The sequence below is a fragment of the Chelon labrosus genome (assembly GCF_963514085.1).
Source record: "Chelon labrosus genome assembly, chromosome: 13".
In the NCBI taxonomy this organism is placed as follows: Eukaryota; Metazoa; Chordata; class Actinopteri; order Mugiliformes; family Mugilidae; genus Chelon; species Chelon labrosus.
The window spans coordinates 27,975,456-27,990,295 of NC_140346.1; the positions used below are offsets into that span (position 1 = coordinate 27,975,456).

The following is a 14,840-nucleotide window of genomic DNA, read 5'->3' on the forward strand; positions in this document are numbered from 1 at the left end:
TGATTTTACGCTGAAAAACTGAAAAAAAATAATGTGGAAAAAATGATTTATTCCAGTTAAATGAGACCAAAGTGAAATCACCCACTAATATTCACTCATCCCCTCATGTTCCACAAGGAGTTCTGACATCTCAGAGCTAAGGGAAGTGTTTTTATGGTGAAGAGTGCAAATAGAGAAGATATGAGGTTATAATGGAGCATGGGTTCATGGATGTGAGGATGATGTGGAGCTACATCCGTTTATGTTGGAGTATGTTGGAGACGTCGCTGTTTTGCTCATGCTTCGATCACAAAAGATGAACACATCAGTGTTTCTGGACACAATAATGTTGTGAGATTCAAGACCGATCTTTTTTCAACGACTTTTATTTTGAAATAAAGGTGGACATACTGTATATATTAAGATAAAGAGCTAGGATATCAACATAACCCATGGAATGTAAACAATAGATGCACTTAAATTATGTGAAACAAGAAAAAACAACACAATATCAAACAACTCAATATAGGTTTCGCTTTGAAAAAAAAAACGAAATAAATAAGACTTTAAATTAACAAAAGTTAAGAAAAAAAAAACAGCTTGCTGTCAAGTGGACAGCAGCAGGAAGCGTCTCTGGACTCCTCGGGGCAGGCTGAGTGGACTTCATGACAAAAAACTAAAAAACAACAACATTTCATTCTGAACTGATTTCGCCTGCCTTTCAGAGAGTTAGCCAGCTAGCTAGCTAGCGTGCAACAGAGGCCGACCTGCAAACACATTGTCATCGAACTCTGAGAGAGAAAATCAACTATAAAAACAAAGGCCTCCTGCTTCAAATCTGTGTCTCGATCACACGGTGAGACGGTTGCACACATAGAAACATCCACACACTAAGACCACGGCGGCGCAGGAGGCTTCTTTCCCTCTAGCTCCACCTCTCATGGTCATCATATATCCACATGTTGACCCAGAGGTCATGAACGTGTGGAGCACTACTCTCTCACCACTGCTTTGCTTTGTATTTAGATAATCAGTGGTGTTGTTAAAAGGTTTATTACAGTCAAGATGTGTGAGGCTTCTCGGAGAGGAGAGCAGACTCGCCAGGCGCTCGCACCATCAACGCTCGAAGACCAACCCTTGGGGACGCGAGAGCCCAGCGAGTCCTGATTTTCCGCCAGGCCTATTAGCCAATAAGGCAACATAAATGTAGAATGCCAAAATGTTTCTCTCTTTCTCCTCCTCGATAACCTCCCCTCTCCGGAAAAGCCGTCTTAAAGCTACTGGATATCATGAACAGAGCAGGTGGAGCACGTGAATGCATAAGTAAAGCATCATTTCTTGGGCATTGTTAAAAAATGCACAACACAATCACAAAGCAACCTCTGATAAATCATAAATCAAGCAATAAATAAAAGAAAAGTGTTAAGCTATAATAACTATAACACTGTACATTAGCTGTTATGGCTAAGGCTAAGGGTTAACAGTACTAGTGGGTTAGGAGAACTCTAACAACAACTTTGGTAGCTAGTGAGCGTCAGTGGGTTGCCTACACTTGTGCTATTTTTCTTTTTGCTGCTAAGGCAGTTTAGCTGAATCCCTGTCAGGCGATAAAGCGGCTGACAGATACAATCAAGTGGCCACAGCCATACAACCAATCGACGAATCAATCGGTGGCGGCGTACAGTTATTTAACCCTCCTGCTCGCCAGCAAGAGGGCCGGTGGTTTCATACAGTCGGAGAGCCCAAAATATGACAGAGGAAGTGCTGCAGGCGTTGAAACTGTTTTTCAAGAGTGAAATAAGAAATAAAAAGATGTGAAATGACAACTTTGCAGCACGTCAGTCATATGCAGGGCAAACAGCACTAACATCAAAAATATCCTTCTTAAATCAGGGTACAGGAAATTCTCACACAGAACTTCCCAGCGAGCAGGAGCTGCATGTGGATGAATGCTGAGCTGAGTCAAGTACCCTCCAAGAGTTCTCTAAAAGGAAAACGGGTATACAACAGTATACAGCAGTAACAATGGCATGAAAGGAAAAAAAAAAGCAAATATCAATAAAACAAAAGTCAGCTAAAACTGGACAAACACTGAGCAGCGCTACAACTGCTAGGATGAAATGCAATATGCACAAAGATAGTTTACTCGGCTGGATTCAGAAAGGAACCGAAAACCTAACGTTTTAATCCTTGTGTCCCGTTCTGATACTGAAGTTTATCTAGACGCTTTACTGTGTGGAGATTTACTGGTCACATAAGAGTTAAAACAATTAAAGCATCTATCCCTGGTTAAATTCAGCCCTGCAGTAAAAACCCTTCCCTACTCGTCTGAGACAGACAGGCGGCTGAAGATGGGCAGGCGTCGGCCCTCGATGCTGGGCGACTCTGCGCCGCTGGAGGAAGAGCTCAGGGAGCAGGAGGACGTGTAGCCCTCCTCTGAGAGGGAGTCGGCCGAGGAGCAGCGCTGGAGGCCGGGGCGGCCGCTCAGAGACGCTGGTAGCTGCTGGGGGAGGTGGAACGGGAGGTTTTTGGGGGTGAACGTTGAGGCCGGACACCTGGTGGTGACGGAATCTGTCACTGCGTAGAAACGAAGAGGTGACTCGCCGCCCTCGCCTGCAAGGTCGCTGATGCCAGAGAAAGGGTAGGGACAATGCTTCAGTGCACCCGGTTCAGGAAAGAGGGGGGAGAGGAGCTCAGGGCTGCCTGTGGAGGATGGAGGAGGGGAGACGGAGGAGGCCCGGGTGAAGAGGAGGGAGGAAGGCTGAGACTGCTCGACCGGTTGGAAAGTCTGTGGAGAGGAGGAGAAGCCTGCAAAGCTGAAGCTGTGGCGCAGCAGAGGAGGCCTCGGCTTCTGCTTCTGTGGCAGTGCCGCGGTGTTGAGCTCGTCGGCGTTGTGAATGAAGTGGCAGCGGGCGCCGTACGGGCAGAAGCCGATTGTGTGGAAAGTGCGGCACGGCTCCGTTTTGTACTTGGGGTGCCTGCTGAGGCCGCGCAGCTCGTCCAGGCCGTGAGCAAACTGGCACTTGGCGCCGTACTTGCAGGCCCCGCTTTCCTCGTAGGTGCGGCAGAGTTCGGTCTTGTAGCGGGTGGAGATGTGGGGCGGCGGGGCCAGGGCTGGGGCTCTGGAGGCCGGGGAGGAAGCGGTGGAGGAGAGGGACACATTGCTGAGGCAGAGGCCCGGCGGGGGGAGCAGCACCGACGGGGTCACGTTGGCCGTTTTGTCGTCTCTTCCTCCCAAGCTGCTGACGTTGCCCTCGATCATGCTGACAGAGCGGTCGACTCTGAAGGGAATGTGGCTGAGTGAGGAGCGGGGAAGCTGACTGTCTCTGCTCCACTGCAGGCTGGGGGACATATTCAGCCCCCAGCCGGGCAACTCAGTCACTTCAGAGCTGCTGCTGCTGCTGGTGCTGCTGGTGCTGCTGTTGAACTTGGAGTTGGGGAGGGTCACGGGGCAGAGGGAATGGCGTCGCTGGAAGCCGAGGACTCTTTGACTGTGCTGCTGCTGCTGCTGCTGCCGTTGCTGCTGGGAGCCGATAGCTGAGCCATCTGTCGCCTCCAGGCCGCGGAAATTCTGTCGCACAAAAGAAGAGGGGAGAAGAATAGATGTGAGCTTTCTGCATTCCTGGAGCACTGGAGCGAGACCAGCAGGGCCAAGTCAGGCTGAAAGGAGATTTTAGAGCTGCAGCTGAACGGCCACATCAGACTGAAGAGATACGCTAGTAAATTGCAGTGTAACACCAACATCATCCATTCATTTAATAAGAACTAAATCCCTTAGTTTATGAAAGGAATTGACTAAACATTATTTTTTACACATTAAAAAGACAATTAACTTGAGTAACTGTTCTAAGCAGGTTTTTAACAAATCTCATCACAATAAACTTTATATTCTTCATTGCACAGTAATTCTTAAACAAAAACAGGTTGCAAAATAAAAATTTGCAATGCATTGAAGATAGAAAACTTTACTCCACTCTAGATTTTCTCCAAAAAACACTTAAATCCCTTGATGAATTTGCAAATCAACTCAGTTTGTGTCACTTTTTATCACTCCACCATTTCACCAACAAGAAGAAATCATATTAATACTCCCGAGCGAGACAGCTGAAGCATGAGAAATCTCTCTAACTAAGTTTTAAATTATTATTTCTCACCTTGCAGAACTCCTCATCCAGTTCCAGGAAAGGTGTCAGAAAGTCGGAGGGCATGATTCGCTCCGAGCGTCCTCGCAGAGCTGAAGGAGCTGGATGTCTGATCCCACAGTGGAGGAAGGCTGGGGGAGGACAAAAGTTTCTGGGCTCCGAAGAGAGAAGTCGGAGAGGCTGTGGAGAGGTTTGTCGTGGAGAGGTTCTTTTTTTTTTTTTTTGTTCCAGGAAGGGGAGAGAAAGATGAAGCCAGTGAAGGACACAGAGAGTTGGGAGAGAGAGCAACGTGTCCCCGGGAGGAAAGTTTCCCGACCATCTGCTGGAATCTGCTTAAATAGTTGGGGAAACCCACCCATACGCCCCACACCCACCCACCCCCCTCTGCCTGTTTGCTTCAGGGGGCAGGACAGGGAGTGAGTGTGTGTTAATGTGCGTTAATGTGTGTGTGTGTGTTGGGGGGTTGGGGTCCTGCATTGTAATGGTGTGCTGGGGGGCAGGGTGGGCGCAGAAAGAAGAGGAGGGAGCTGAATGAAGCTACTTTTCTACCCATTCATTACCAAATCCTTAAAGGAGCATTCTTCTTCTCTTAACAGGCCGTCCTCTCACTTTGTTTTGGAGCGCCGCAGCTAAGGAGTTAATGGCATGTGCTGCAAACACCAAACGCATTTATTGTCATTAAAGTAGTTAAAGTCCTGGTTGAAAATATTTAAAAATGTGTTTGCATTCAAGCCAGGCTGAAGCAGCTGGTTGTGTAGAAGAACCTGGTTTACTTTTAATCCATGACTGGAGATTAAAAGCTGGATTTTATTACAGAAATCTGACATTACAGATAACTTTAAAGACTTTAAACTGTTGAGACTTCATCATGAGGTGTTATTTTGCATTAAACTATGTTTTCTAAGTGTAGTCTGATGGAAAACTTTTCATGTTTCTGCAGTAAAGTGGTTTAAACATCAGCAGTAAAGTCAGTACACAGTTTTGAACAGATTTTGAGAATCTCTTGCAGCTACGTTAATAACAAACACTTAGAAACTTTGTATGGATGCGTCTCAGATTCTTGTCGTCTCTAAATGAACTGAGATTTGATGGTTTTCTAAATGCTCCAGACCTTTTTCTTCTTTGTATTCATACTAAAAACAACACAACACACCATCAGTGGCGTAACAGTGACTTTGTCTTGTTTAGCAGTTTGTGCATCTTCCCTGTGTCTGTGTCTCCTCCTAAAGTCTGAAGTTATGTCGTCTGGAGCTCCAGTATGCCCACAGGTGTAAAGTGTGAATGTGATAGACTGAGCCACACCCAGGTTTAGTTCTTCAAAGACCAGTCATGGATGCCTTGAAGGCAGAGGGGACATAATTCACTGAACTGAAGACAGGGCAAGAAAAGAAGAAATGATGAGACCTGTTACTGTCACTGGACTTGTTGTTTTTACGAGCCAGACATGATGCGCTGTGTCAGTTAGACTTTATAATCGTGGCCCTGCGTTTATGAGAGATAAGAAGCCGTCCTGACGTGTGGATCGGCGGAGATCCAGCCACTCCTTCAGCAGTGATGTGTTCGCCGTCGCGCTGCCTCATTTCAAAGCTTGTTGTTGTGTTGAAATGCAAATGCGGGTGATTACTGCGCCTCAAAGCTAGCAAGATGGAAAAATACCAACACGTGACCACTGGTGAAAAATAAACCTCTCACAACATCAGTGCAGCCGGTTGGAGTGGGACGACATGAATATATCACATGATAAAACACAAACGTTGGCGTTTAACTTCTGGATCAGTTTTTATTCTGTCTGCCATGTTTTATGTGTTCCTGAAAAGCCAAAACCCAGTTTAGCTCTGGTATTCACAGAACCACAGAGGTGAACATTATCTCTATTAATGGGTCTCTAGATCCTAAGCAGGTTATACTATCAATCTACTCATCTGCTGCTTTTCTGGGGTCCTGACCTGTGCTGCCACAGACTCAGCCCCGTTGATGCATTTCAGCAGCAAATTGTTGGATTCAATGTGCCATAAATCAGTCTTTGCTTTGTCCCAGATGTTTACATTAATTAAATAATGTGGCACCGTGCAGCAGTGGTACCGACAACGGCATCTAATACAGAATTCAAATTACAGCAGGAAGTTTGTTTTTTAACTTTATCCACATAGATGTTTGAACGTGTCGCTTATTGTCCAACACTCTTGCTCGTTGAACCCAGATTTTGAACAGTACTGTTGTGTCTCTATGTGGACACTGAAGGGACAGCATTAATGTCGTTGATGAGTCTAGGAGCTTCGTGCAGAATGGGAAAGCTGCATTTTATAATTTTTTTTTTTTGCCGTTTCAGGGACTCATGTAGTGACACTAAAACAATACAATAAATAATCCAACTTGGGTCCAAGTCATTCTTTAATCATGTTTCTCTGCATACTTTAACTCCTGCTGACTTTGAGTAGACGGTGTGTAGGAGGCAGAGGGAGGGAGAATTTGCATCGCAGACCAACCACCGGTGAAGGGAAGATGCATGTGTTTGAGTTGCAGGCAGGCCAGACTCCAGCGTACATGCTGTAGCTCTGCACCCTGATAGTCTCCATTAAACTACTGATGCTCTGTAAAGGTGACGTGGAGAAAGAGACGAGGGGGTGGTGCATCATTAGAAATCATAAAAGGGCACATTTTCATACAGTCACTATGGCTGCACTCATGCAAAAGGCCCACGGACAGTTGATCAACTGCACATAAAAGTAGGTTAATGAGTGAGTGAACAGAGAGTGAAACGAGCAGATAGACAGAGATGCTTTATTTGTTCCGTGGGAAATTCTGTATCCAGTAGCAAGAAATAAAAGTATAAGGAGAAGTGTGACTGATTCCACCTGCTTAAGGCTTGTTTAAAGTTCTACGCTGGTGTGAGCCATTTATACTGTGCTCTGTAACAACGCCACCCAAATGCTAGTAGGTGCTGTGTCTTTTGTGTATTTGCCAGTCGGGTTAATTTTTGTTTCTACTTCCAGCTTCAGTTTCAACAATGGTGTCTGAAACTTCTGCCGAAATTTCGTCAAACACCTCCTCAGTTTACCTTTCCTCGATGTGTTCCATCTTTAACGAGCTAAAACAATCAATTCAAAAACGGCGGAGACACAACTGACGAGCGCGCAAGTATAAATGGCTGGCACCGGCGTCGGCTACCTGTGTAGGTTATGGCGTCTAGTCCCGCAGTTCTTTAAATGAGCCTTATGGCGTAAAACTGCCTAGTGGGCATCAGTGCATTGAGGGTAATTATAACAGAGAAGACCCAAGAATAAGTTTGGTTAATTGTAGTCTGACAAGGTTTGGTTTATTTGAGGATGAAAGTGTTGAGTGACAGTTCTTCATAAAAAACTCACAGCAGACATGTCTTATCACAACGCCTCGCCGATACAGTTACTGTGGTGTGTGTGTGTGTGTGTGTTCAAGGTTAAAACTGTAATCCCGTGTGGTTTCCTCCCTGTGGTCTGTTGGTTTGGTAACACACTGACTGTCGTTATGTATTCCTCTTTTCTCAGCTTCTCTTTCTTTCTCCTCTACACACACACACACACTCATGACCTTATCGTTCTCGTGTTCGCCCCGATCGATCAGGCAGAAGAATCAGTTGCCTCTCTGTGCTGTTGTGGTTCCGAGTGACACAGCAACTGAATCTGTTCTTACGTAACAGCGTAACTGTCTGTGGGCGTGCTTGTGTTTGTGCTCGGGCGGCTCAGTGAGTATGTAGGCGTTTTGTTTTTCTGCAAAGCCCAGCGCGTTGGTGGGATGCAGAGCCACTAGGGTGGTTAAACTGATAACGCACAACGTGGGCACGGAGATCAATATCTTCTGCTACAATAATTGAACAAAGAAAGTATGATTCAGGCGGCTCTGACTCCTAACATGTGCTGTCAGACCACTTCAGGAGGGGAGATCATGTTTCCGTTTAAAAACTGTGCACATGTTCAGTAAATCAGTGAGATGTTGATCGTGTTGCGTGGAGTTGCATGCATAAAAATATCCACTAATGGCTACAAAGCTCCTCTCTCAGCTCTGCACAGTTGGACGCTCATTTCATCAGAGCGTCTCAGTTACAAATAGTGGTCGACACAAAACTCCCCCCTCCCCATATGACGATGGAGAGGTATGTTAGGAGGGAATTTCCGATTGCATCCGACTGTGCAACATGCGTTTTAAAAAGCCCAGAACTCCCGTTCAGCTGTGCTGCTGAGACTGGGTACTACGCTAGATTGATCTATTACAAATCTATTAAAACAACTCTTTGATAAGATTATTCAAACGGCCTCAGAGGAACTTCATGCCAGTTTAAAATGTACAAATAAAGTTCTAAAATCAAGCCATGTCTGAGCGGAGAAATGCTAAACGAGGTACAAAATATGACCTGGGTTCTGTTGCAAAACTTTGTTTCCAGGATGTTGATTCTCTGACACCAATCTGCAGTTTGTTTTTTGGCAAAAAGTATTGATGCATGGTGAAATGATGAAAATCCTGAAAGCATTTAGTTTTGGTGCAGTGTTAATGTAGTGATGAACGAGTGTGTGCCCCTACAGACGACAAAAAAGACAAGAAACTGCAGTTTTGTTGTGTTACTTTGCAAAGAAAGGACGGTTGCTTCTGGTTTTGTTGTGCTGGTATCACAAATGGTTCAAATGACATATAGTTGGATTAAGAGTAAGTTTAAACACCTTCAACGCTGGCTGCTAAATCTCACTCGCCTTTGTCCGTTGGCAGTGGTTTGGGTGGAGACGAGGGAGGTGCCAGTTTACAGAGGCTGGTACGACATGCTAACACAGAGCTGGGCTGTTAAGTTTTATGGCTGCCAACAGAAGCAAACATGGGAAGTAACATCTGTCAGTCAACACGGAGGACACCCTGACAGGCTGCTCACGTGTTGTTGAAGGGTCGGTTTGTGGAAGCGGTCTGATTATAAATTAATATCTTTCAGTCATGCAAATACACATTTCGACAGTTTTCTTCCGGTGTGTAGAACAGAACGGGCAAGAAATGAAATATTAAGTCAGTTACACCAGAATCTAGATTCAAATATGCCCATGCAGACTTCACATGGACACACACACACACACACACACACACACACATACACAGCATGGTTATCAGCCCCCTGTCTGAGCCTGTCTTGGCCTCTTTGTTGAGGCCAGCATGACAAGAGCTCCATTGTCCTGAAGCTTCTCCATATGTCCCCGTATATACACCACAGTGAAGCCTCATGGACAATACCAGCACACAGGCTCGGATCTAACTGTCCTCTGTGGCTTAATCGAAGGGGCCTCACGTGGCCGAGCTGCAGTCAACTTCATTTGGTGAAATTATTTCCAACTGAGCTGCAGCAGAACACTCAAAAAACAAAAAAATACAACAAAGGTTCTTTAATATGAGGGCGCTGCAGGTTTATGTTTTGTAATATTCACCAACGACCACTGTTACTGCGAAGAACGAGCCAGTTGAAGGCATGAATCAGACCTTTTATCGTAAAACTGGACAAGCATTGCACCATAGTTGGGGAATTTATCCCTCAGGGGCCTGGATTTTTCTTCAAAGCATGACATCACTGGTTCATGCATCAGAATTTTGAGCATCGTCGTGGCTTTTGTTGGCTGCAGATAGTTGTCGTTTTATGCCTGATGTCCGCTGCAGCTACGCAAGCAGTGAGCTCTTTGAACAGAACCTTTAACCGCTGTGAGGACGTCTCTTTAGATGTGACCTTGTTGTTGTTCCACGTGAAGCCGATGGCCTGTTTACTTCCTAATTAGAAACAATTAATGCTTCTAAAATTCATCCTCACCTCCTCCCTGCACGTCTATTGTCATGGATGTCGGCTCTTTCAGGTCATTTCCATTTCAGGGTGGATCTGAATGGTCGTCAAGTGACCTGTTTGCAAGGCCACGGTCCATCGTTGGAGCCTGCTGAGTGTGTTTGCTGTGGTCCAGCATTGCTTCAGGCTCTGTTTTTTTATATCTTCCATCCATTCTTACTTTATTTAATTTCTTTTTAAAAGAATACAGATGTGAAACGTCTACCAACATGTTTCCTCATCTGTTGCACACTATAGCTACATGCTACAAAACGAGCTACATTCAAAAGCCTTTCATAGGTTTGTAATTCATCAACACATTAAACTAATGGTCTGTTTCACCAATGAGTTGACTTGTTCATTGGTTGCAGACTAAGTGCTTGTCTGACTGATCTGAAATCATCTCCCACTGCACCGTGATACATTGGAATTTGCGGGAAACCACGATATGACACGTCCACTTCATGCAGGTATGCAGAGCTGAGAAGGTATCGGACATAAGTTTTGAGTGGCCACACTATAGCTACATGATGGACAAAGACACTGCTCTCCAAGAAGAACATTTCGAAACATCATGTGGACAAGACAGAAGACTACTGGGACAATGTTTAGTGGACAGATGAGACCAAAGTAGAATAGTTTGGTTTAAATGAGATGAAACAACACTGCATCATTCCAGCATCAGAACCTCATCCCTCCATCAAACATGGGGGTGCTAATGTCCTGGTTTGGGCCTGTTCTGCTGCATCTGGACCAGGACGGCTTGTCCTCATTGATGGACCAATGAATTCTGAATTCTACCAGTGAACTCTAAAAGAAAATGTCAGGACATCTGTCCATGAGCTGAATGTGAAGAGAAACTGGGTCATGCAGCAAGACAACGAGAACCAAGAACACAAGTGGTTCTACAAAAGAACGGTTAAAGAAGAACAAGATGAATGTTTAGGAACGGCAAAGTCAAGAACAGAAATGTTGTGTTTGAAAAAGTGATAAATCAACATCTTGTTCTTATAAACTTCCTGATGTATACTACATACTTTTTAACTTAACAACTATCATGGTGCAGATTTGTGACTTGTTGTTCCAATGCTCAGGCAATGTTTAAATCAAGTTTAACTTTTGTTAACATGCTTATCAGAAAGTATAAACTGTCTGTCTGTTGGTGCCAATAAAGCACACAGGAACTCTCTGTGCTTTTTAACGGGTGATTTATTGGCCCTTATCTAAGGTGCCAGGAAACATTTCCAGTCCTGATAGGAGTGAAACTATTTGAAACGTCTGATTAAAGTGAGAAGTTATAGAGATTAATGGGTGGTGCAGTTGAGAAATGAACATGTTGCTGAGGCTGAGAGATGAACGGTGACCTCAGGCTGTGGGTGACTGTTGCAGAGATGTGGATAAATCAAAGTGCAGGGACAAACGGCGGCGTCAGAGCGAGCTGCTGAAGGAGGATATTTCACTTTGTCTTTGGCCTCGTTCCATCCACCGAGACGGCTTCCTCACTTCTAAAGTCGTACGTTCAGCATTTGGGTGAAAGTTTCTCGGTTTTATTTTTCAAAAGACATCCTGTTACATTCTACTACACGACTTAAAACTCGTTCTTTCTGGATTTATCTACTGATTCAAGATCTCTATTACTGTTAAACTATAACCAGTCTCTGCAGTATTTATTAATCTAGAAGAAAAGATAAATCTGTCAAACTTTTACTTTGCATCATGAAGACACAAACAGCCTCTGGTTTTATGCCCAACAACAGCAGCGATAAACCACGTGTTGAACACGTCCTAAGAACTCTGCGAGTCAGCTCCAGTGTGGGAAATAATCTTTTTATTATTGTCACAGGATAAATAGGATTCTGCAGATTCTCTGTCCGCCTGTTTTTTAAGGCGATTCCCCGGCGGTGTGATAAAATAATGTATGGATTATGTTCCCAGGGATTTGATGAAAGGAAGTCTTTATTACCCAGATGCCCTGAGGGATTGCTGGTCACTCTGCAGTTGCATCACAGGGAGCAGCTGGCACCAAATGGCTTCTATGTGTGAGTGTGTGCGTGTGTGTGTGTGTGTGACGCGTTGCCAGATTCCAGGAAACAGGAAACTGACTGGCGGGAAAATTACAGCAACGGGGGGTCCAGTCTTTTGTCAAAACATAATCCAGTGGACGCTCTTAACACTCTGTCCACCCCCCACTTCCCCCCACCCCACCCCACCACACACACACACACACACACACACTCAGAGTCTTTTTTCTTCGGAGGTGATATTCTTCCAGGAAGCAGGACCAGCTGCTGCTTCCCTCCTCAAGAGCGAGTCGAGGGGGAAGTTGAGGATTCCTTATTGGGGGGGAAAGAAAGAGAGAGTCGGATGAAAGGGAGCTGCGATGCATGTGGGTGCAAGGTGGGGGTCAAGTGCAGTCGGTCAGTTGAAAGTATTTAAGCAGCCGTACTGCCCGGTGGTGGATCAGGGAAACGGCTACCAAACTGACGACCCGTTCAGTTCAATTATATTTATATAGCATCAGCAACAATAGAAATTGTCTTAAGACACTTTTACAGAACCCGGCCTGAAACCCCTAGAGCAAGCACTGAGGCAATGGTGGCAACAAAAACTCAGAAAGAATAACAGAAAGAAGCCTTGAGCACATCTTCTTGAGGCCACTTAGTTAGAGAGGAGAGGAGGATGACCAAGATAAATCATACATCTGACTAAAGCTTGCATGTAGGATCTAATCATGATGCAGCTGATGCAGGCTGCATGAGAGATTAATAAATAGATTGACAGGGCAATCGAGACAACGCCCTCACCTCTATGTTCTTGCAAATACTTTTGTGATCGATCATAATTCTGAGGGGGAGATTGGATTTAAGGAAATCAGGAAATAATGTAACTGAAAGTGGAACATGTTCAGTTTGTATCTAGGCTACATGTAGGAAACAGTGTTTAGTTATTATAGACACGTCATCTGTTCTGTCCATGAGGGACAGCAGTTTGTCCCTCACTGAGACAAACATCTCCAACTCACTGCCAATAACGTGTCCAGCCTTTCAGATCAATTTGTGGATCCTACTTGTGTCCTTTTTTCTGATGCTGCTCCCCCAACAAACCACAGCAAAGTACAGACTGGTAGAAAGTCTCCAGCAACTCGCTGCAGACATTAAAAGACCTGATCTTCCTCAGGAAGTAGAGTCTACTCAGGCCCTTCTTGTCCACAGCATCACTGTCGTCCCTCCAGTCCAGTCTGCTGTTCATGTGGACTCCACTACTTCCACCTCCAGGCCCGGCCGTTGCTGACCCTGACGTCTTTGCTGGCCGCTTGTGGAGATGAAGCAGTTGAGCTGTTTGCGATTCACTTCCCATGTTCAACGGCGTTGTCAGTTCTTTCAGAAGTGGTAGGATGCATGAAGACTATTTCTGAAAAGGCGCTAAAACAGTCTTCTGATCAGTGAGGACGTAGCCTATGCTGCATCAGAGCGTCAGTGTGAAACGCACAAATGTTTACGGCACCAATTGCTGCTGCAGCTTTAACGGCATCAGCAAATGTATGTACCACATGTAGGACACTATGCTAGGGATGATGTGCAGACACTCAAATGTTTGCTACAAATGTGTGTGAGGACAAATGCCTCGCTCACACACACACACACACACACACACACACACACTCACACACGCACACAAGCCAAACTGTCAACTGTCACAACTGGTGGATGGGCTAGGGTTAGGTTTAGGTGTGTTTGTGGGACAGACTGGACCTTGTTCGCTGCAGACAACCCCAGTCTTCTGTTACAGTGTGAACTGACACACACATATAAGCACACACACACACACTAGGTCTGGGTGTGAGTCTGAGAGGTGTTGTTTGGCGCTAAATGAGACCAGTCTCCTCTGCAGCTGCTGCCATGTTGTTTTAAGGGGGGCTGCCGTACATGTGCACCTCAGCTGTTAGTGGCTAGAGCTCTTTTGTTTTTGAATTACATCATATAGTCGGGAACAGACAGACAGAAGAGGGAATCTGATCTTTCAGGGAGATTGTTAATGAAATATCAGGTCAGCGTGAACATTAATATACCTGTGAACACGACAAAGAAAAACCTCAACTTTCAGTTTTCTGGTTGGAATCCAAAGACAGAATTCATGAAATGAGTCACAGTCGTGCAGTTATCAGATATAAAATCAAGTGGTGTGTCAGCAAACTGTAAAAAAAAGCTGTCAAACACATGCACCTGTGTCACACGCATGCAGCACAGTTTGTTCACTCGCTCTGGTTTGAATTACAATCAAGCATCCTGTGAATGCGACGCTGTTTAGAGGCAGATTGGAAGCTGGAAGTCCCCGCTGTTGGACTTTCCCTCCAGCAGGAGAGAGGACACTTAATTTGATTTGATGCAATTGGCTGCGAAACATAATAATAAAGGCCATTTTATACATTTAGAGTATAAAATGGGATTTTAAGAGGCCTTCAAAGATTTTACACCCTTCAGAATTTTCTGCATTTCTGCATAAAAATAACTTAAAGAGAACCCAAACAAACAAATGAAACAGAAATATTATATTTGTGTATTTGTTTGTTCATTGCTGCTGTGACCTCCTTGTAACTAAATGTTTCTGGTAACTGCTGATGAGTCGTCTACAGCAGCTTGGAGGAATTTTAGCCCATTCCTCAGAACAGAACCACTTCAGTTCTGAGATGTTGGTGGGTTTCCTCACATCAACTGCTTGCTTCAGGTCCTTCCACAACATTTCTATTGGATTAAGGTCAGGACTTTGACTTGGCAGTTCCTAAACATTCATCTTGTTCTTCTTTAACCGTTCTTTTGTAGAACCACTTGTGTTCTTGGTTCTCGTTGTCTTGCTGCATGACCCAGTTTCTCTTCACATTCAGCTCATGGACAGATGTCCTG

At 44.9% G+C, this 14,840-nt stretch overlaps 1 protein-coding gene across 1 annotated transcript; it reads right to left on the minus strand.

The window, feature by feature from the left end:
- Positions 1 to 92: 92 nt before the first annotated feature.
- LOC311498856 (mRNA decay activator protein ZFP36L1) lies at positions 93 to 4,205 on the minus strand. Its single transcript, XM_084559621.1, has 2 exons — positions 4,134 to 4,205; positions 93 to 3,550 (listed from the first exon to the last, which is right to left on the minus strand). The coding sequence occupies exons 1-2, from the start codon at positions 4,185 to 4,187 to the stop codon at positions 2,300 to 2,302; spliced, it is 1,305 nt and encodes a 434-aa protein (XP_084415747.1). The 5' UTR covers positions 4,188 to 4,205; the 3' UTR covers positions 93 to 2,299.
- Between the last annotated feature and the right edge of the window lie 10,635 nt (positions 4,206 to 14,840).

What these genes read in the sequence shown, in the direction of transcription:
- LOC311498856 (XM_084559621.1), bottom strand. Translation starts at nt 4,187, where the DNA reads ATGCCCTCCGACTTTCTGACACCTTTCCTGGAACTGGATGAGGAGTTC. An exon ending in TGGATGAGGAGTTCTGCAAG is followed by an intron (nt 3,551 to 4,133) that starts GTGAGAAATAAT and finishes TTTGTGCGACAG; the next exon opens with AATTTCCGCGGCCTGGAGGC.